The sequence below is a fragment of the Amblyomma americanum genome, chromosome 11 (genome assembly GCF_052857255.1).
Source record: "Amblyomma americanum isolate KBUSLIRL-KWMA chromosome 11, ASM5285725v1, whole genome shotgun sequence".
Lineage (NCBI taxonomy): Eukaryota > Metazoa > Arthropoda > Arachnida > Ixodida > Ixodidae > Amblyomma > Amblyomma americanum.
In genome coordinates, this window is record NC_135507.1 from 88,062,725 (window position 1) to 88,082,122 (window position 19,398).

At 50.1% G+C, this 19,398-nt stretch overlaps 2 protein-coding genes across 2 annotated transcripts; one reads left to right on the forward strand and one right to left on the reverse strand.

The window, feature by feature from the left end:
- Positions 1 to 15,168: 15,168 nt before the first annotated feature.
- On the forward strand, positions 15,169 to 17,006 carry LOC144109395 (uncharacterized). Its single transcript, XM_077642176.1, has 2 exons — positions 15,169 to 15,386; positions 15,882 to 17,006. Exon 2 carries the CDS (start codon positions 15,891 to 15,893, stop codon positions 16,953 to 16,955), a length of 1,065 nt encoding a protein of 354 aa, XP_077498302.1. The 5' UTR covers positions 15,169 to 15,386; positions 15,882 to 15,890; the 3' UTR covers positions 16,956 to 17,006.
- A 69-nt stretch (positions 17,007 to 17,075) lies between these two features.
- Positions 17,076 to 17,640, reverse strand: LOC144109396 (uncharacterized). The gene is made up of 2 exons (XM_077642177.1): positions 17,508 to 17,640; positions 17,076 to 17,403 (listed from the first exon to the last, which is right to left on the reverse strand). Exons 1-2 carry the CDS (start codon positions 17,624 to 17,626, stop codon positions 17,076 to 17,078), a joined length of 447 nt encoding a protein of 148 aa, XP_077498303.1. The 5' UTR covers positions 17,627 to 17,640.
- Positions 17,641 to 19,398: the final 1,758 nt, after the last annotated feature.

Consider the following 19,398-nt stretch of genomic DNA (forward strand, 5'->3'; position numbering starts at 1 on the left):
GAAAAAAACGAAAAACCCATTTTCTCAGAAGGCGCCGCAAGCCTTGGTCCGCAGGTTTGCCTGCCCGCTCGGTCCCGACATTCCCAGGGGGATTGACATTCTCGATTAGCATACGCGGCTTAAATTTCACGCCGATACCGGTTCGTTGGGGTTCTCAAAACTGGCCGCCGCTGTCCATCTGTCATTGCCATTGTTCCCCTTCTTTTTTTTTTAATTGGTTTTGGGGGAAAGAAAATGGCGCAGTATCTGTCTCATATATCGTTGGACACCTGAACCGCGCCGTAAGGGAAGGGATAAAGGAGGGAGTGAAAGAAGAAAGGAAGGAAGGGGCGCCGTAGTGGAGGGCTCCGGAATAGTTTCGACCACCTGGGGATCTTTAACGTGCACTGACATCGCACAGCACACGGGCGCCTTAGCGTTTCGCCTCCATAAAGACGCAGCCGCCGCGGTCGGGTTCGAACCCGGGAACTCCGGATCAGTAGTCGAGCGCCCTAACCACTGAGCCACCGCGACGGGGCTCCCCTTCTTGACAAGACTACAATTTTTAAAAGGTTTGCTCGTGTCGCGTCCGGTGTCTGTCAAGACGGGGGGGCTTCGAGCGTGAAGCAGCCCGGAATGCGAGGAACGCGCGGCTGTCTCTGTCAGGTGTGCTAGAGCCTCACACCTGGGCTTCTTTTCAGCGCGTTCGTTCCGCCGCCGCCCATAACCGAGGTGAGGGGGGTTCGAGGGGAGCCTGCAGCTGTGGTATACGGAGACCGGGCGATGGGTCCTAGTGGCCCCTGGAATCGTCGATCCCTTGCACGGGGTTTAACGTCCCAACGACTCAGGTTATGAGGGACGCCGTACCTTTACAAAAATGGCTATCAACTTTCTTTAGACTTGTATTAACTTTCTATGAACTCTAGTAACCTTGTAGTTAGTTTTACATTCTGTCAACGATTGTTGATAGAATGTTGGTAATAAGTTACTCCTTTGTATGGACTCCTGTGAGTAGAAAGTTACTAGAAAATAATTTTTACGTTCTATGCACCTTTGTTAATAAAGATATTGTCACGTAGTGGTGACGGCAGTCGAGGCAGCGATGAAGACGGACGAAAGGATCTTCTAAAAGAACTGTTTATTGGGCTGACTTGCACCCAAAATGGACTGAATCACTCGGCGGCGGCGAAGCGACAAGCGTGCTCGGCGGTCGTCGAACAGAATGCCCGCCGCTGTCGGCCGTGCTCAATTTAAAGCTGATAGCGAACATTCGAGATAAAGGCCGCAAAGTTACTAGAACATTCCGGAACAACGTAGAATCAGCTTTGCCTGGCTGCGATCAATCGAGATAAATCTAGTCGCGTCTTGCGTCGCAAACAAAGCGATAAGGTGGTGTCGCGGCAGATTTGAAAAACGAACAAACACTGCAAATATTGGCGGCATTACTCCCCTCTCAAAGAAGCATCGACCCGATGCATTAAAACAAATAATGCGACTAGTAAGGGAAAAAAAACAGATCTTGCGAAAATAGAGCATGGAAATGCAGCGGCCTTTAGCGGGCATAATACGGCTTCAGACGGACTACATGGACGACTTCTGGTCGTACGCGGCGTCGCTGGGATGCAGTCATTGCGTCAGGGATGACCTCATAATCCAGTTCACCCAGCCGACGAAGAACCTTGTACGGGCCGAAATAGCGGCGCAGAAGCTTTTCACTCAATCCACGGCGGCGAATGGGCGTCCACACCCAGACTTGGTCTCCTGGCTTGTATTCCGCGTTGCGTCTTCTTAGGTTGTAGCGTCTGGCGTCGGACCGCTGCTGATCTTTGATCCGTAATCGGGCAAGCCTTCGAGCTTCTTCTGCGCGTTGAAGGTAGGCGGCAACGTCGACGTTCTCTTCTTCTGTAACGGTGGGCAGCATGGCGTCTAGCGTGGTCGTGGCCTCCCTGCCATGGACGAGCCTAAAAGGCGTCATCTGGGTGGTCTCCTGCACTGCGGTGTTGTAGGCGAAGACGACGTAAGGCAGGATGACATCCCAGGTTTTATGTTCGGCATCGACATACATAGCGAGCATATCGGCGATGGTTTTGTTCAGGCGCTCGGTCAGTCCGTTGGTCTGCGGATGGTATGCAGTTGTCCTCCGGTGGCTGGTTTGGCTGTAGCGCAGGATGGCTTGCGTGAGTGCCGCCGTAAATGCTGTTCCTCTGTCCGTGATGAGCACATCGGGGGCGCCGTGTCGAAGAAGAATGCACTCCACGAAAAATTTGGCCACTTCTGCTGCTGTTCCGTTCGGTAGGGCTTTCGCCTCGGCGTAGCGGGTCAGGTAGTCGGTCGCTATGATGATCCACTTATTTCCAGATGTTGACGTTGGAAAAGGGCCAAGCAAGTCCATGCCAATCTGCTGAAAGGGTCTTGAGGGAGGTTCAATGGGGTTCAGAAATCCTGCTGGTCGTGTGGGAGGAGTCTTTCGTCGCTGACAATCTCGGCATGTTTTCACATAGTGTGCGACATCGGCAGACAGTCGGGGCCAGTAATACTTGTCTTGAATGCGGCGGAGGGTGCGAGTAAACCCGAGATGTCCAGCTGTCGGCTCGTCGTGTGAAGCCTGTAGAACTTCTTCGCGGAGACAAGTAGGTACAACAAGCAGGTAGGCTGTTTTGTTCGCTGTAAAGTTCTTCTTCACAAGGACCTCATTCTGCACACAGAAAGAAGACAGTCCTCGCTTGAATGAAGCGGGGGGTGAAGAAACCTTGCCTTCCAGGTACTCGATGAGGCCTTTTAGGTTGGGGTCCGAGCGTTGCTGCTGAGCAAAAGAGCTTGCGCTGATGGGTCCCAGGAAGGCGTCCTCATCGTCGTCCAGCGGCGGTGCATCTACAGGGGCTCGTGAGAGGCAATCGGCGTCAGTGTGCTTGCGTCCGGACTTGTAAACGACGGTGACGTCAAACTCCTGGAGACGCAGACTCCATCGAGCGAGTCGGCCAGAGGGATCCTTCAAATTGGCAAGCCAGCAGAGCGCGTGGTGGTCGCTGACCACCTTGAACGGCCGTCCGTAGAGGTAGGGGCGGAATTTCGACGTAGCCCAGATGATGGCAAGGCACTCCTTCTCAGTGGTCGAATAGTTAGCCTCGGCCTTGGAAAGGGAACGGCTAGCGTATGCGATGACCTTCTCCAGCCCGTCACTTTTTTGAACGAGAACGGCGCCTAGTCCCACGCTGCTTGCGTCGGTATGAACTTCAGTATCGGCGTTTTCATCAAAATGCGCAAGGATCGGTGGGGACTGTAAACGACGCTGAAGTTCCTTGAAGGCTTCTGCTTGCGGCGCTTCCCATTTAAACGGCACGTCTGCCTTCGTCAGTTGGGTCAGGGGCTCGGCGATGCGCGAAAAGTTTTTCACAAATCGTCGGTAATATGCGCATAGTCCGAGAAATCTGCGCACTGCTTTCTTATCGGCCGGCGGTTGAAACTGTTCAATAGCAGCTGTTTTCTGCGGGTCTGGGCGTACTCCTTCCTTGCTAACGATGTGGCCTAGAAACAGCAGCTCTTCGTAGGCAAAGTGGCATTTCTCTGCTTTCAAGGTTAGGCCAGACGACTTGATTGCGTCTAGTACTGTTCGAAGTCTTTTGAGGTGCTCTTCAAAGTTCGAGGCGAAGACAACGACGTCATCTAAATATACCAGACAAATCTGCCACTTCAGGCCTGTAAGCACTCTATCCATTACTCGCTGAAACGTCGCTGGTGCGGAACAGAGACCAAATGGCATCACCTTGAACTCAAACAGCCCATCCGGAGTTATGAATGCTGTCTTCTCGCGATCTCTTTCGTCGACCTTAATTTGCCAGTAGCCGCTCTTGAGGTCCATCGATGAGAAATATTTGGCGTTGCAGAGGCGGTCCAGTGTGTCGTCGATGCGGGGGAGGGGGTAGACGTCCTTCTTTGTTATGTTGTTCAAGCGGCGGTAATCCACGCAGAATCGAAGTGCGCCGTCTTTCTTTCTCACTAGAACAACCGGTGCCGCCCATGGGCTGTTTGAGGGCTGGATGACGTCGTCGCGAAGCATTTCCTCGACTTGGTCCCGGATGGCTTGTCGTTCTCGTGGAGACACACGGTAGGGGCTTTGACGGAGAGGTCGTACGTGTTGGTCTGTTATAATGCGATGCTTGGCAATTGGCGTCTGTCGCACCTTCGGCGATGTCGAAAAGCACTCACTGTAGTTTTGAAGCAGATTGCGGATCTGGTCTTGTCTGTTCCGGTGCAGGGCTGGGTTGATGTCGAAAGCGGGCGAGTTCTCTTGGTCAGGCGGATCTTCTGCCGAGGGGTCGGAGAGGGCGAAGGAATCTCGTACGTCAGATATTTCGTCGTAGAAAGCAATCGTCGTTCCTCTGTTAATATGCCGGAATTCTTCGCTGAAGTTAGTCAGCAGTACTTCGGCCTGGCCATTGCGGAAATGTGCGATGCCTCTTGCGATGCTGATTCCTCGGTCTAGTAGCAACTGCATGTTCCCCTCGATGATGGCTTCAGTGTTTATGGCTTTCGTGGCGCCTACGGTCACGATAACGCTTGAACGGGGTGGGACGCTCACTTCTTCCTCCAGGACACTTAGGGCAACGTGATTTTCCCGAGTTTTCATCGAAGCGATGGCTTCGTCCGTCGAAAGCGTGATCAGCTTGGATCGCAGGTCGATGATCGCCTGATGCTCATTAAGGAAATCCATACCCAAGATCACTTCGCGGGAGCATTGCGGTAGCACAATAAAGGTCGCAGGATAGGTATGTCCTTTGACAGTCACCCGCGCTGTGCATCGTCCTGATGGCGTAATGAGGTGGCCCCCAGCGGTGCGAATTTGTGGGCCGTCCCAAGCCGTTGTGACTTTTCTGAGCTGCGCAGCGAATGTTCCATTCATCACCGAGTAATCGGCTCCTGTGTCGACTAGAGCGGTAACTTTCCGGCCGTCGATAGTCACTTCTAGGTCGGAGGTCCTGGGTCTTGCATTGCATGTCGCTCTCGGCGTCGGGTCACGGCTTCGTCGCGTATGCGAGTCACGGGTTGGGCGTGTGGTCGAAGCTCCTCTGGGTGGCGGCGTCGATTTCAAGGTAGCTTGCGTCGTGGTTCTCATTGTGTGCGGCGTCGGTGCAGCGAGTGTCGGTTCTTCATGCGGCGTCGCGGGTGCAGCGTCTTCATGGGGCGTGGTCGGTGGAGGATATTCGGCGTTTAGCTCGTGAGCAACCTCACCTCCAGAGGTTGCTGCCTTTAGTTTCCCCTACGGGGGCTGGGCGACCTTCCTCGTACCGCGGCTGCGTAGCTGCGGCGTGGCGACGCAAAGCGCGAGGTTGACGGCGATGGTGAGCGCGAAAAGCGGTTCGGCGTGTACTCTTCTCGACGCAGGTACTCGTCGATTTCGTGCGGACGTTGTCCGAAGCGTGGTCGTGGGGCGTTAACGGCAAATCCTCGAAGACCGATACGTCGGTACGGGCAGTGACGAAGAATATGGCTGGCCTCACCGCAATGGAAGCACAACGGTCGGTTGTCGGAAGTCCTCCAGGCGTCGCATTTCCTGGGGCTTGAGCGTCGGTCATAGACTGGGCGGGTAGGGGCTGGGAGGCGGCGTTGTGGAACGATTGGCTCATCTCGGGGAGGACGTGGGGGTTGTCGTTGGGGCTGAGCAGTCCTTACTGCAGCGGCGTAGGTCATGGCCTGGGGTTCTGTGGCCGTCGGGGTGCCAAGTGCCTGTTGCACTTCTTCCCGTACCACGTTCATCAGAGTCGATGCTTGTGGCTGTGGGGAGGATGGCAGTAATAGGCGTAGCTCCTCTCGGACGATTTCGCGGATAACGTCCCGCAAGCTGTCGCTGGTGGTGGCCGGCGTGTCCGAACGGATTGCATAGGCAGAGGAAGGGCGGTTGTACTGCCGAGCTCGGACGTCGAGGGTCTTCTCAATCGTGCAGGCTTCCTGCATGAATTCCTCGACCGTTTTTGGCGGCTGACGGACGAGGCTGCCAAAGAGTTGTTCTTTTACGCCGCGCATTAAGAACTGAACTTTCTTTTCCTCGGTCATCCCGGGATCGGCGCGGCGAAATAGGCGCTTCATCTCCTCGACGTAGCTGCGGACGGGCTCATTCGGAAGCTGGATCCTGGACTCGAGGAGTCGTTCGGCTCTTTCTTTCCTCACGACACTGGTAAATACCTTCAATAGTTCTCTCTTGAATAGCTCCCATGTCGTAAGGGACGACTCGTAGTTTTCGTACCACGTGCGTGCGGAGCCATCCAATGAGAAAAAAACGTGTCCAATCTTTGCCGCATCATCCCACTTGTTGAATGACGCCACGCGCTCAAATTGATCCAACCATTCTTCAGGGTCTTCGCCTAGGGATCCATTGAAAGTTGGCGGCACCCGCGGCTGCTGCAGTATGATCGGTGTCGACATCGAAGAGATTGCGGTGCTCGTAGCCGCGTCTTTTCGCTGTCTTGTGCGGTCCGGCAGTTTCCCGAACTCAGGCTCCTCTCCCTGGAGACGTCGGCTGGCTCGCTGAGCTGCTGGCTCGTCCTCGGGTGCGAAGCGCTCAGGGCTGGCTTCACGACTTGAAGGGGGCGTCCGGAACATGGAAGGCTACCCCGCACCTCCACCAGATGTCACGTAGTGGTGACGGCAGTCGAGGCAGCGATGAAGACGGACGAAAGGATCTTCTAAAAGAACTGTTTATTGGGCTGACTTGCACCCAAAATGGACTGAATCACTCGGCGGCGGCGAAGCGACAAGCGTGCTCGGCGGTCGTCGAACAGAATGCCCGCCGCTGTCGGCCGTGCTCAATTTAAAGCTGATAGCGAACATTCGAGATAAAGGCCGCAAAGTTACTAGAACATTCCGGAACAACGTAGAATCAGCTTTGCCTGGCTGCGATCAATCGAGATAAATCTAGTCGCGTCTTGCGTCGCAAACAAAGCGATAAGGTGGTGTCGCGGCAGATTTGAAAAACGAACAAACACTGCAAATATTGGCGGCAATATAGTAGAACGTTACTCCCCTGTATATACTCCTGTCAATAGAAAGTTACTAGAGAATACTGGTGCTGTTCGACGCATCGAGAGAAATGAGGGACAAACTGCACGGGGTTCAAGGTGATTAAAACTCTTGTCCGCATAACCGTGACATCTCACTTGAGTGCCCAGTGAAATCTGTTGCAGCTAGTTAACAATTTTCCTATATCGAAGAGCGTCCAGCGTTTTTCGCATATACTGTAGGGCTCCGGAATTTTCGACCACCTGGGGTTCTTTAACGTGCACTGACATAGGGCTTCTAGAATTTCGCCAGCATCGAAATGCGACCGCCGCGGCGGAGATTGAACCCGCGTCTTTCGGCTCAGCAGCCTAGCGCCATCGCCACTGAGTCTCCGCGGCGGCTGCTGCGTATTAAAGGGGCCATGACAGCCAATTTTCACGCATACCCTGCTTATCGCCTTTAATTCCCAACAGGTTAAATTACAATTCCCCGAATTTTCAGTTGATTCTGTGCGGTAAATATTTTTAACACCAATTTTTTTTCCCGTTTCTTCTGCGATTTGCTTGCTGGTCTGGCAACCTCTGATCGCTGACGTCATGAGGGCATACGCGCCCCACGTCGTCTGCTGCGAGCTGTTGAGGTGCTTCGGTGCACACCGTAGGCAGCGGTCGCTCGAAAAGTTTTTTCTTTTAGCTTAGCGAAATAAAATGCATTTTCCGTGTTCTCTTTTGGGAAGCCTTCAACTGTATGCGAGCTGAGTGATGCTTGGGAAAGCGGACTTGCTCGTGGCGCCCGTTTTCCGATTGTTGAGGAAACAGAAATCGATGGACCCCCGCTTTATTACTTAAACTTAGAAGCATGCTGTTCGTAAGTCACGAGTGTGGTCTCTTTTAAGCAGTCAAGTGCCCCCGTATGTGAAAAGCGGCACATGCCGTTCATGCATTCGCCGATGTGCGCCGTGATATAGCCGCGGCGTTTTATAGCTAGCTACCAATTTCTTGTCCGCTATTCATCGGCTCGATAATTAAACTCAAATTATCACAAGGGGCTACTAGAGTAACCCTGAGGCACGAAAAGAGCAGAGAAAAGTGCCGGGTGCGACGAGTTCCCCGCTGCATGTACGCGTTTGTAGGTCGAACATACATTTCCTTCGACTCGTAGAACCCTTTTAATTTTGCAGGAACCAAGCCGCTTGCAAAACCCTACGCGACTCGAATGCTTTCACTGCCCGCACCGATGAATAGACGCTGCCGTCTAAATGAGTGCTTCAAAATAATAGTACAGCATTTTGCTGTGCGGGCGCATTGTGCCCCAGGAGTGCGACGATTACGATAAGTGCAGCCCCGCGCTGAGGTTGTTTACATGGCTATGCGCAAACAGTACCGCAAGTTTGCGTGGCATAAAACGCAAGGTGGGTTCTCCTTATCTTAAATATTACGTACTCTTGCTCACAAATTGCACTTTTACCCATTTACACACCATGATAACACTGCAATAAGCGCCGATGATGCTATATCGCCTGCTTGGGAAACGCTTCGCGTATAGCATACCGGCGCTTCCCGCTAATTGTATCTGCTTCTTCTTATGTGATCAGTATTTTATTTTAAAGCGTCCTAGCTAACAATGCGTTCGGACATTACTTGAATTAATGAAAACAACCAGATTTGTCGTCCACAGTCGACGCTGCCGGCTGCTGCCGGCTGCCTTCTGCACATGCTATGCAGGCCGGGTCACATATCGGCACTTCCCCCTTATTGTACCCGCGTCCAGCGATGTAGGCAGTCGTCGCTTCTAGGGCACTGTAGCCAAAACTACGCTCGACAGGTATTTGCAGGCTCTAAGACTCGCAAATTCGCTCTCCGCAATCGCCGAAATCGCACACACGAATCCTGCATACTCGCTAGGCCTCGTCACGAAAACGGCCGGCGGTCCAGCGTCGACCGAAATTCAAGAATATGGCAAAAGTTCCCCACTGATTGGTAAGAAAGTGTGAAGATATGATATGTAGCCGCTCATTTCGCTTTTTTCGATAAGGATAATGTACACAAGCGCAGTTTTTCGGGCGGTTTATTCACCGGACGTGAAGCTTTCGCTCGGCCGCACAAGCCCAGGCGACGGCGGCGAGCGGCACCGGCGTGCGGCGTTTTCTGCCCGTGTCGCTTGCCTCGCCGATCGGTTCTATGCGCAGGCACCGATTGAAGGCACATCTTCGCTGGTGCACGCACATCGCGTATGTCGCCGTGGCTAGCATGAGGTCCAATAAGTTTTAAAATTCTTAAGTTTTTAGAATGTCATACCAACTAGTCCCCTACCACTCTCTTCTAGTTCCCACTAAGCTGACTCTTTAACATTACTACGATAAGCGATGGTTGATCGTGCTAGCGTCATCGTCGGTCTAGCGTGACAGACCAGAGCATCAGCAACGGCATTTGCGTACCGATCAGCCCACCGACGATCGATCGCCCTCGCATCGGCCTATAGTGTGACCAGACCCTACCTATACCGAAGAAAAACTTCGTTACTGTTATTATCGCTTTTGCGGCACCAGTCACTGATATATGGGGGACGAATGCTACTTCGATCGCCCGCGAAAGTACAGGGGGAATGAGGCCTCGCTGCGCATATTGTAGATCAGACGACGTTGCTCCGTGTATGCCCTAGTGACGTCATCAGAGCATTCAATATGGCGGTTGCTGCCGGTGGGAGGAGTCTCCCGGTCTGAATTTCGATCGCATTTTTTGGAATAAAATAGCGCGTCCAAGGCAGCCAAATTTTGGAAATTGAGTCATAAGCTCTTGTGTTAGTTACTCAAGAACAAAACTGCAATATGAAGAACGACCATGTCATGGCCCCTTTAATGTCACGGTTTGTAGATGCTGGCTGCCACGGCAAAGTGATATTTCTATATCGAAAAAATACGTTTTAAACTGTTCCTCGTTAGTTTTTCAGCCCCACAACCAGGTGTGCATTCATTTGTACAAGGAGCTTTAATTTTCCGCAAACTAAATATGGTCGATAAAAGCCAGAATACAGTCCCTTTAATATCCACAGAAAGTCAGTAACTGCAACATTTACCACCTTACTAGAGTTTCTTCTAAGAGCGTACTGCAGGCTATACACAAATAATAACGTGAGCCGTGCTATGAATCGAAAAGCGCATTAGTTCTTGTTCCACGCACGCCAAAACTTTGTGTGAGTATTAGCGCCCATCTATTATATAACTCATGTGCGCATGGCGAATGAGAGACTGCGAAGCGGTGAGAAAGAAAAAAAACGCAATCAGTGGCGACGAGCACGCTACGAATCGGGTTCTCAGTTGACAACTCAAAAAAGGATTCCGAGAAGAGACAGGATGCCAGATATATCATGTTCGCATCCGTGCAGTTGTTACATACGTCTTTCGCGCATTGGTCTACTGTTTTGAGCCGCAATTCAGCAGCGATAACTCTATCGCGATTATTAAAAGAAGCACGCCTGTCTCCGCAAAGAGCCGTCTAGAAACCCGTGAGACCTTGTTATCAGCTTCAAGCTTTTCGTTCGCGAATAACCTCACAACGTATGGACGGGTTCAAATCAGTGCCCCGTTTTGGGTGACCCCATTCCAGAGCTTATCGTTGTCTTTATCGCTAAGGGTGAGCACAGCGGTCACGGCGTAATTCACTGTAGACGTCTGCGCGCTCACGTAACACTGTGTGTCAGAGCCATGGATGTTGAAAGCGTATCCGAAAAGGATACCGCACTCAGCCGTGATCGTCAGAGATATCGGCTGCACTTGATTCAGCATACAGGCTAGTTCTGTTTATATCTTCCTGGAACACGTCCCTGCCCTTCTTGTGACCCTCCTCTGCACCGGTTTGTGTGATAAAATTTGTATTCTTGTTTGCCTTATCCCCGTAAATATTTTTTTGTTGTTGCTGAAATAGTTTATTAACCGACAAAAAACTAAGGGAACTACTCTCAAGCCTTTTGCACAACTTCACCAGGCAATCGGCGATAGGAAAAGGTAGTGTTTGATGAATCGGCTGGACGAAAGATGTATTCACTCTGAAATGCGAGAAGGCGAGACAGCTTTTCTAGTGCCGGCGCTGGTGCAGTGTGGGTTGGAAACCATATCGGGGTGGAGGCTGAGAATTAAGAACGTCTATATGCTTAAAAAATGGATGATGTGCAGACATCCTGGCATAAACAAGCAGCTGGGGTACCAGGGCTAATCGGCATCCTCACAGGCATTCGCATGAAAATTCACAAAATTACGATCAGTTGGAAACATAGGGCCTCGCTGCTGAGAGATATACATATTATTCATCGATACACAGTGGAGTTCCTTTTTCTACGGAAGAGCCTGATGTGTAATGATTACGAAAGCCTACATGGGATCGTGTTATAAACAAATTCATTATTTAAACAGTCTATGAATGCTTATTTAACGCCCCGAGGAACAACTCTAGCTGTGGTCTGAATGCGGGAACACAGAGCCGAATGAAAGTAGAAAAAAATAACAGTGTGGAAACGTAGCGCAATTAAGCAAAGTATAAATTTTAACACCATAATAACAAAGTCAAAAACCAACGGTGGATAGTAGAGTAAAACACTCCACCGTATGGTACAACGAGCAACCCACTAGAGATCATTCATGAGCGGCGCCCAGAAGTGCGTAACATCGCAGCATTTTATTTAAGAACAGCCGCCGCGCTGGCTGTGTGGTTATGGCGCTCGGCTACTGGCCAGAAAGACGTGGGTTCGATCCCGGCCGCGGCTGTCGAATTTCGATGAAGGCGAAATGCTAGAGGCCCGTGTACTGTGCGGTGTGAGTTGACGGTAAAAAACCAGGGTGGTTGAAATTACCTACAGCCCCCGCTACATATAGTCCCTCACAACCTTTTCGCTGTATTTTTTCATGCGAAAAATAAATTGATTGATTGATAGTCGCTTCGCGACGTTAAAGCCCATAAAAGCTAACAAATCATCTCTCCCCAATGTAACGACAGGGAACATTCAAAGGTATCGAGGTTCGAAGAGTGACTGTCGGATGCTGCTTATCTCCATGGGTTGCACACGATACTTGAAAAAAGTACCCATACCGATAGTCTATCGCTCAAGAATTGTATTTATTTATTTATTTAGAACATACTGCAGCCATTGAAGACCAAGCAGGGAGGGCAATACTGGTCACAAGAAAATGCATTTCAGCGCCACCGTTGGCAAGCAATCACAAAGTAAAAACAAACAGGGTGCAGTGCCGGCTGCAAGGCAGGGTAGCCAAGAAGTGCTGCGCGACTGCTGCAGAGGCGGGCGGCACTACAGACGATCCCCACCACGGTACGAGCGCGGAAAGCTAATTTCGAACGGTCGCGGCGTTGAACAATGGAAGCGAGAAGCGGACAAGAAGCAACAGAAGCGTGCGGACAACGCCGAGTTGCGCGTATGTGAAGAGGATACAATCCGGTAGCGTCGTGAAAACGATCCGCAGTTGCTACAGCGTGAAGCGCAAGCAATGCTGCAGAAGCACGGACAGGAGGACTAGGTAAACCATTTAAACCGCGTGATTTGAGAGCTTACTAATTCATACACTTAAGAAGGATGAAGTGGCTCTGAGAAAATTTTCTGCCCACCTTTCTTTTCAATGATAAACATGTGATCCTTTCTTGAATAGGACGCAATACGGCGACGGTTCGTATTGTTTGCTCGTTCTTGCTCAAAGCCGCCGGTACGGGGATTTTGGTATTTTCTGACGTGAGAGGTGGATAATTTTACCTAGAATGATCGCAGCCAAGTTTAGAGAATTCACCAATGCTCGAGATTGCGCAGTTCGAAGTTTCTTATTCAACTTTAAATTCACCGCGGCCGAGATATGCGGGAATCCTGTGTTTCGTACTCGGCGTCTCCGCAGCGGTTCGAGCGACAGTCGAACTCGCAAACTTTTAGACACCTTTTAGCATACCGTGTTGATGTTCGGAAGCACGCCCATCACAGTGCGGCCGCACTGATTGGTCCCAATGCGACGGCCGGGTACGCGACGCCATCTGGCGGCCTCTAAGCGATCTGCGCATGCGCAGTGACGAGGCGCGTACTCGCGGTACTCTGGTAATGGTAGCACGGTACGCGGTACGGTAGATCTAACTCCCGCGCGACGCGCGCGCCACTGGCGGCGGCGCGCTCGTCCCTGTCAGGAAGGCGGGGGCAGTCTGACAGCTCGCGCTGTGTTGCGCGCGCCGTCGCGAAGCAGTTGTGTGCCTCCTTTCCGAGCACAAAATGGCTAATAACAACAGCAGGACAATTGCTGTGTAGTAGGATGCAGTAATACGTATCTGAATTCGCCTGGGACAAGGTTTTATGGATTCCCGACGCGACACTGGGAGACGGAACGGCGTGAGCGCTGGATTCGGCTTATTCGTCGCCAAAAGTAAGTTTGAGCTCCTTTTCTTGTTCTCATACCATGCTGTAGACATAGGGACTCGTTGCAATTTTACAGTGCAGGAAAAATCAAGTTTTTTGGCACTGTCTTGATGCACTTTCGTGAACTTATATGACGATAGATAAAAAGCGCCGCAGCATCGTTCCTTGCAAACGTGTAGCGGAGTATCATGTATATTTGTTGTTATTTTGAACTATGCAGCGAAGATGGTACGGATTGGATGCCTTCGAGGAAATCAAAAATATGCAGCAGGCATTTTGTCATCATCATCATCATCATCAGCCTTACTACACCCACTGCAAGGCAAAGGCCTCTCCCATGTCTCTCCAATTAACCCTATCCTTTGCCAGCTGCATCCACCCTTTGCCTGCAAACTTCTTAATCTCCTCCGCCCATCTAACCTTCTGCCGCCCCCTGCTACGCTTACTTTCTCTTGGAACCCACTCCGTTACCCTTAAGGACCAGCGGTTATCTTGCCTTCGCATTACATGCCCTGCCCAAGCCCATTTCTTTCTCTTGATTTCGACTAGGATGTCATTAACCCGTGTTTGTTCCCTCACCCACTCTGCCCGCTTCCGATCTCTTAACGTTACACCTATCATTTTTCTTTCCATGGCTCGCTGCGTTGTCCTTAACTTAAGCTGAACTCTTTTCGTTAGCCTCCACGTTTCTGCCCCGTAGGTGAGTACCGGTAAGATAGAGCTGTTGTACACTTTCCTCTTGAGGGAAATTGGTAAACTGCCACTCATGATCTGCGAGAATTTGCCATATGCGCTCCACCCCATTCTTATCCTTCTAGTTATCTCCCTCTCATGATCCGGATCAGCTGTCACTACCTGCCCTAAGTAGACGTATTCCGGCACAATTTCTAGGCTCTCGCTGCCAATTGTGAACTGTTGTTCCCTTGCTAGGCTGTTGAACATTACCTTGGTTTTCTGCATGTTAATTTTTAGACCCATCGATCTGCTCTGCCTGTCTAACTCGTTGATCATGATTTGCATTTCACCTCCTGAGTGACTCAGCAAGGCAATGTCATCAGCAAATTTCAGATTATTTAGGTATTCTCCATTTATTCTTATTCCCAGCTGTTCCCAATTCAGGCCTCGAAATACCTCCTGCAAACATGCGGTGAACAGCATTGGCGAGATCGTGTCTCCTTGCCTGACGCCCTTCCTTATTGGAATTTTATTGCTGACTTTATGGAGGACTATAGTAGCTGTGCAGTTGCTATATATATCTTCCAGTATTTTGAAATAAGGCTCTTCTACCCCCTGATTACGCAATGCCTCTATGACTGCTGAGGTTTCCACTGAGTCGAATGCTTTCTCGTCTGTAAGCAATGCTAAATCGAATGAAGAAGGGCACCCATCCTACGACCCAAGCATCTTTCCATCAGCGTACAAAAAAGCAAGCACAAGTGGTTCGTCCGCGCGTCATGACAGGTATGCTGACAAATGTATCAACTTCGGGTTCATTAATGTGTACTTGTTGTGTTTTCGGGGCTAGATATTTTCTCCAAGAACGCGTAATTGGCCTGAAAAACGACAGCAGGCACATGGGTGCATGCAGGTGCGCTTGTAAAACTATCATATGTGTTCGCCACAATCTCGAACGTCTCCATTCCTGTCGTCTTGCTGCACATCTCTTAGACCATTTTAAATGTACTACGCTGCTGTATTTTGTTCCCCGTTCAGAGCGGCGTGTCACAATACTTTTTTTTTTTTTGCTCCGCCTGGTCGAGAGCTTAGTTGTTTTAATACATTGTGCTGGCGGCGGTGAGCGAAACGTCTGTTCGTTTGACGACTGACCTTGATTTCTTTTCTTTTTGCACTTCCGCTTAGTTTTGTTGCATAATATTTGCAGGCGAAAGGAAAGAGAGAGCAGAAAGCATGATCAGCAGATCGACGATGATCCTCGCCCACTGAATGCAGTTTCACCTGACGCCAGCTCTCCACCGAGTGGCGGTGACGAAACTGCGTCACAAAAGAAGTTTGCCGATGTACGTAGGTTTTCCTTCAAAGCAGCATTGAGCGTTTGCAAAACTGTGAGAGGTAGCTTATTTGCGCAGCGAAAACCACTTCACCATGGCAGCCAAGCCGGTTCCGGGGACAGAAAATAGGGTGCAGTGCTGTAGACACACATAACTCCTGCACATGTCTGCAATTTGTTGCTTTCGCGATAAAGGTAGTTAAGTGCAGCTCTACCAAGCCATTCCTTAGCAGGTACAACTCACTCTCCCCGCGCTGCAATCGCGAAGGAAGGGTGCGCCAAGGCAATTCATGTCAATGCATACACAGCGTACGGCTTGGACAGATGTCTTAGCGCTGCACCCAACTTCTCTTCCTAGGATAGGCGGCGTCTTCATGGTAGAGGTTTTGCTACGCAGGGAAGTTGACTCACGGAATCTTGAAAAGGATCAGCATGCAAGCAATCCGGAAAATGTTAACAGCAGCCGCTGACCTGCTATTTTTTTTTTGTATTTCGTGCATTGCAGGCATGCACGATGACCGACATGGAGCCCGAATGCCTTTCCGGGGAATTTACGTTCATCTCGACAACATCAAATTGCAACGCAAGTTGCTATGTGCACCACAGGACTTCCACCACCGCTGAACGCGGAACCTCATGTGATTCAGCTCAATTGTGCGACAAAAACGTGGGCCCTGTGCGGAAACAGCCGTACTTTGGAGGTTTTAGGGCACTCCATGGTAATGAGGCTGCGCTGCAATCCTTCACTGCGGTGTCATTTCAGCTTTTTTCGTTGCTCTTAAGTGTTCTTCCGCCAGGAACGCAAAGGTTAAGGGAGCTTTCCGTTGAGGACAAGCTTCTTTTGTTTTTGATGAAGCTGAAACATGGCTTGCCGTTTTCGTTTCTCGCTTCACTGTTTTGCGTGCACAGCACAACGGCGTCCAGGGTATTCAAGTCGGTTCTTGTGAACATAAAAGTAGCAACGAAAGACTGGATCTATTGGCCGTCACGACTAGCAGTGCAGCGCACAATGCCGCCGAGCTTCAAAAGGCACTACGATACGTGCAGGGCTATTATAGATTGTACTGAAATAGAAACCGAAATGCCGCCAGATGTGGAGACACGCAACCTGTGGTTTTCCCACTACAAGGGCAGGTACACCCTAAAGTATTTAATCTGCATCGCACCGAATGGCGCAATAACTTTCGTATCAGAAGGGTACGGCGGAAGGACTTCGGACGCGACCATCACAGTGGACGGCAAGCTGTTATCCCTTCTAGAGCCTGGCGATGTCATTCTAGCGGACAACGGCTTTCCGGGAATTCGCACTGACGTTGGGGTGCAACAGGCGACACTTGTGATGCCACCATTTGCGACGAGTGCCCAGTTTACGGAGTCAGAAGTCGATGCGACGTATGAGACAGCGTCTGTCCGCATTCATGTGGAAAGAGTTATCCAAAGGCTGAAAACGTTCAATATACTTTCCCAAAGAATTCCTCATGAACTGACTGGGTATGTCGATGATATTGTTCATGTGGTCGCTGTGATAACAAACCTAAAGCCAGGAATTTTTGCAAGGAACGAATGCAATGTCTCATAAGACACTCTGTTTATTACACTTCTCGGTATGTACATATTGCACAGCTCTGTTTTCGACTCTTTGGTAAATAAACAAATCATGAAAAAACTGAGTATATTTCATGAAAGGATTACTGCACCATTACGTGTTGTAGTATTCTTTCAAGCATGTCAGGTACTTTGCGAAGTAAAACTCCCGGAGCACCGGAATCGCTTCGGCGAGGTATTCTTCATCCCGGGAAATTTTAATCGTCAGGGAATCAGCTTCCGTGTAGACGTAAAACCAGCACTGTTGAAGCTCCAGGGCGTACAGGGAGATCTGTATTTGAGCGTAGTAAGTGTGCTTTTTTCGCAGCTCCAGAGCATCGTTCTTTTGCAAATATGGCAAAAGTGGATCTGTTGTCGGCGTCTGACCTCTGCGACTGAAGGGGCACTTTATCTCCAAAAGCACAGCCTCGTTCTCGTGCGTCCTGCATTTCAGAACAGAATAATCAAATGCAGCAATGGAAGTTATTGATGTTCTGGCAAAATAGCAAAAAGGTGACATCTTGTACAAAAATTATTATATACTTACAGAAAGATTCCGTCCGGAGAGCACGCTAACCACGACTCCTTGCGTGAAACAACCAGGCCGAACAATGAAACTTCAACGCCGTGTTCATTCTCAAATGCTCGGCGGGCTTTGGGCTCCATCGCGATGCCGTATCGCACGGTTGGCCCTCCGAAGTCTCGCTCGAAAATGAGGGACCTCGCTCTTCTGTCAATATTTTCTGGCCGACAGCAAAATACTCTGTAGGCCTGAAAAGAAAGCAAATAGCGCACTTCATAAATTTTGCAGGGTTCATTAAATGTAGACGTTTTTACACGGAGTTGTATGATACGCTCGGTAAAGAGGAATAATTCGTTCCAATTGTCTGGCTTGAAACAGCAAAAGAAAATTAGAGCTTAGAATAAATATTTTGCAGCCAAAACGATATTTCTGCGCCAAGGGCAAGTTTACTCCCATTATCACAATTTTGTTTGCTCACAGCGAACTGCTATTTCCAACCTTTTACTCTGGTATGCGAAAGTTCTTTTATTTCGTAGTGAGTCCTCCGAATCCCCTTTTTTTGGTGTTTTTTTTTCCACCATTGGTGGCCGGCGGGTTTTACTTGGAATTTAAGGCCCTCGGCGGAGCTCGTTCGGCTCCGCAGCTGCCATTCCAAGGACTGTGCCACTGCGGGGCCCACCCTTCGCGACGGCCAACACGCGCGCGCGGTTTCTGGTCTAACAATGGTCAAACCCGTGCGGAAGGCGTTTGCTTGACTCTTGCATTACCTCCTAGACAGGTTTTTAACTCATGGCACATTCAACAGACGCCGAGGAATGCTAATGGATCTCTGGGAACCCTTCCCTCTTCTTGCACCTGCGATTTCCGGTCATTGACTTCGCAACTCGTCCGAGCTCACACCTGAGGAAGCCCAAATTTTGCGCAGCAAAGAATCGCTTACCTTTGTTCCAGTTATGCGCGGAATCCTAGCTCGCTTCCACTGCGCCTTGTCGTCCAGCGTCTTTTTGGACAGTGAAGGCACGTTTTCAGGGGCAACAGCAACATGTTCCTCATAAATCTTTGCCTCCACATCTGAAAGACTGGGTGATAATTTAGTACAGTAATCACATATCCTAATGTCGAAGAATCAGGGCACTTGTCCTAACTGTGTAGAAATTAAACAAACCTTGCAGTGAAATTCCGCTTTTTTAGCACAAGCTTTCCGCAAGAATCCTGCATGAAGTAGCTGGGGTACTCCTTTTCTGAACAATCCCAGTCAAAAAGTTTTACGTTGCCGGCAGGAGTTTCAGTGCGCACAGGCGCTTCACCACAGCTTTCATCCTCTTCTGCTTGTAAAAGCTCGTTTATTGGACATTTGATATCCCCAAAATATTGACGCACGTGTTGCAGCGATAACGACCTAGCAGTTGCTGAAAAAATGAAAAAAATATGAGCGGCAGATTACACAGCGGGTACATCATTTCAAGGGATAGTTTCAACAGGGAATTTCATATCGAAAACCGAAGGTGCTGCAAACGAGAATGTTATCAAGTCAGGTTTGCGCCGTTCGCTCAACAACTGGAGTTTTCTAGTTACCTTCAATGTTATGCCGCTTGGCCGTCTTCGAAAGTTTAGGGTAAACCTTCTTAAATGTAGGAACACTCCAGGCTTGCGGTTGGCTCGTTTTAGAGAGCGTTTCACACTGCTCCAAATACACGGCAACGGCAGCAGCGTGTTTGCATTTGCCTGCGACGCCTGCCTTGCAACTGCAGCTCGCGGCAACAAGCTTTGTACTGGAAGATAGCTACATAAAAAAAAATAAATTAAGATCGCAGCGCTAACAGACATTAGATAGAAATATTTCTTACCGTTAATTTGATGGTTTTCGGTGGCGCAGTGATGCTCGTCTGCGCAATGCACCGGGCTGCTACTTCGC

What these genes read in the sequence shown, in the direction of transcription:
- LOC144109396 (XM_077642177.1), bottom strand. Translation starts at nt 17,626, where the DNA reads ATGGAGCCCAAAGCCCGCCGAGCATTTGAGAATGAACACGGCGTTGAA. An exon ending in TCTCCGGACGGAATCTTTCT is followed by an intron (nt 17,404 to 17,507) that starts GTAAGTATATAA and finishes TCTGAAATGCAG; the next exon opens with GACGCACGAGAACGAGGCTG.
- LOC144109395 (XM_077642176.1), top strand. Translation starts at nt 15,891, where the DNA reads ATGACCGACATGGAGCCCGAATGCCTTTCCGGGGAATTTACGTTCATC.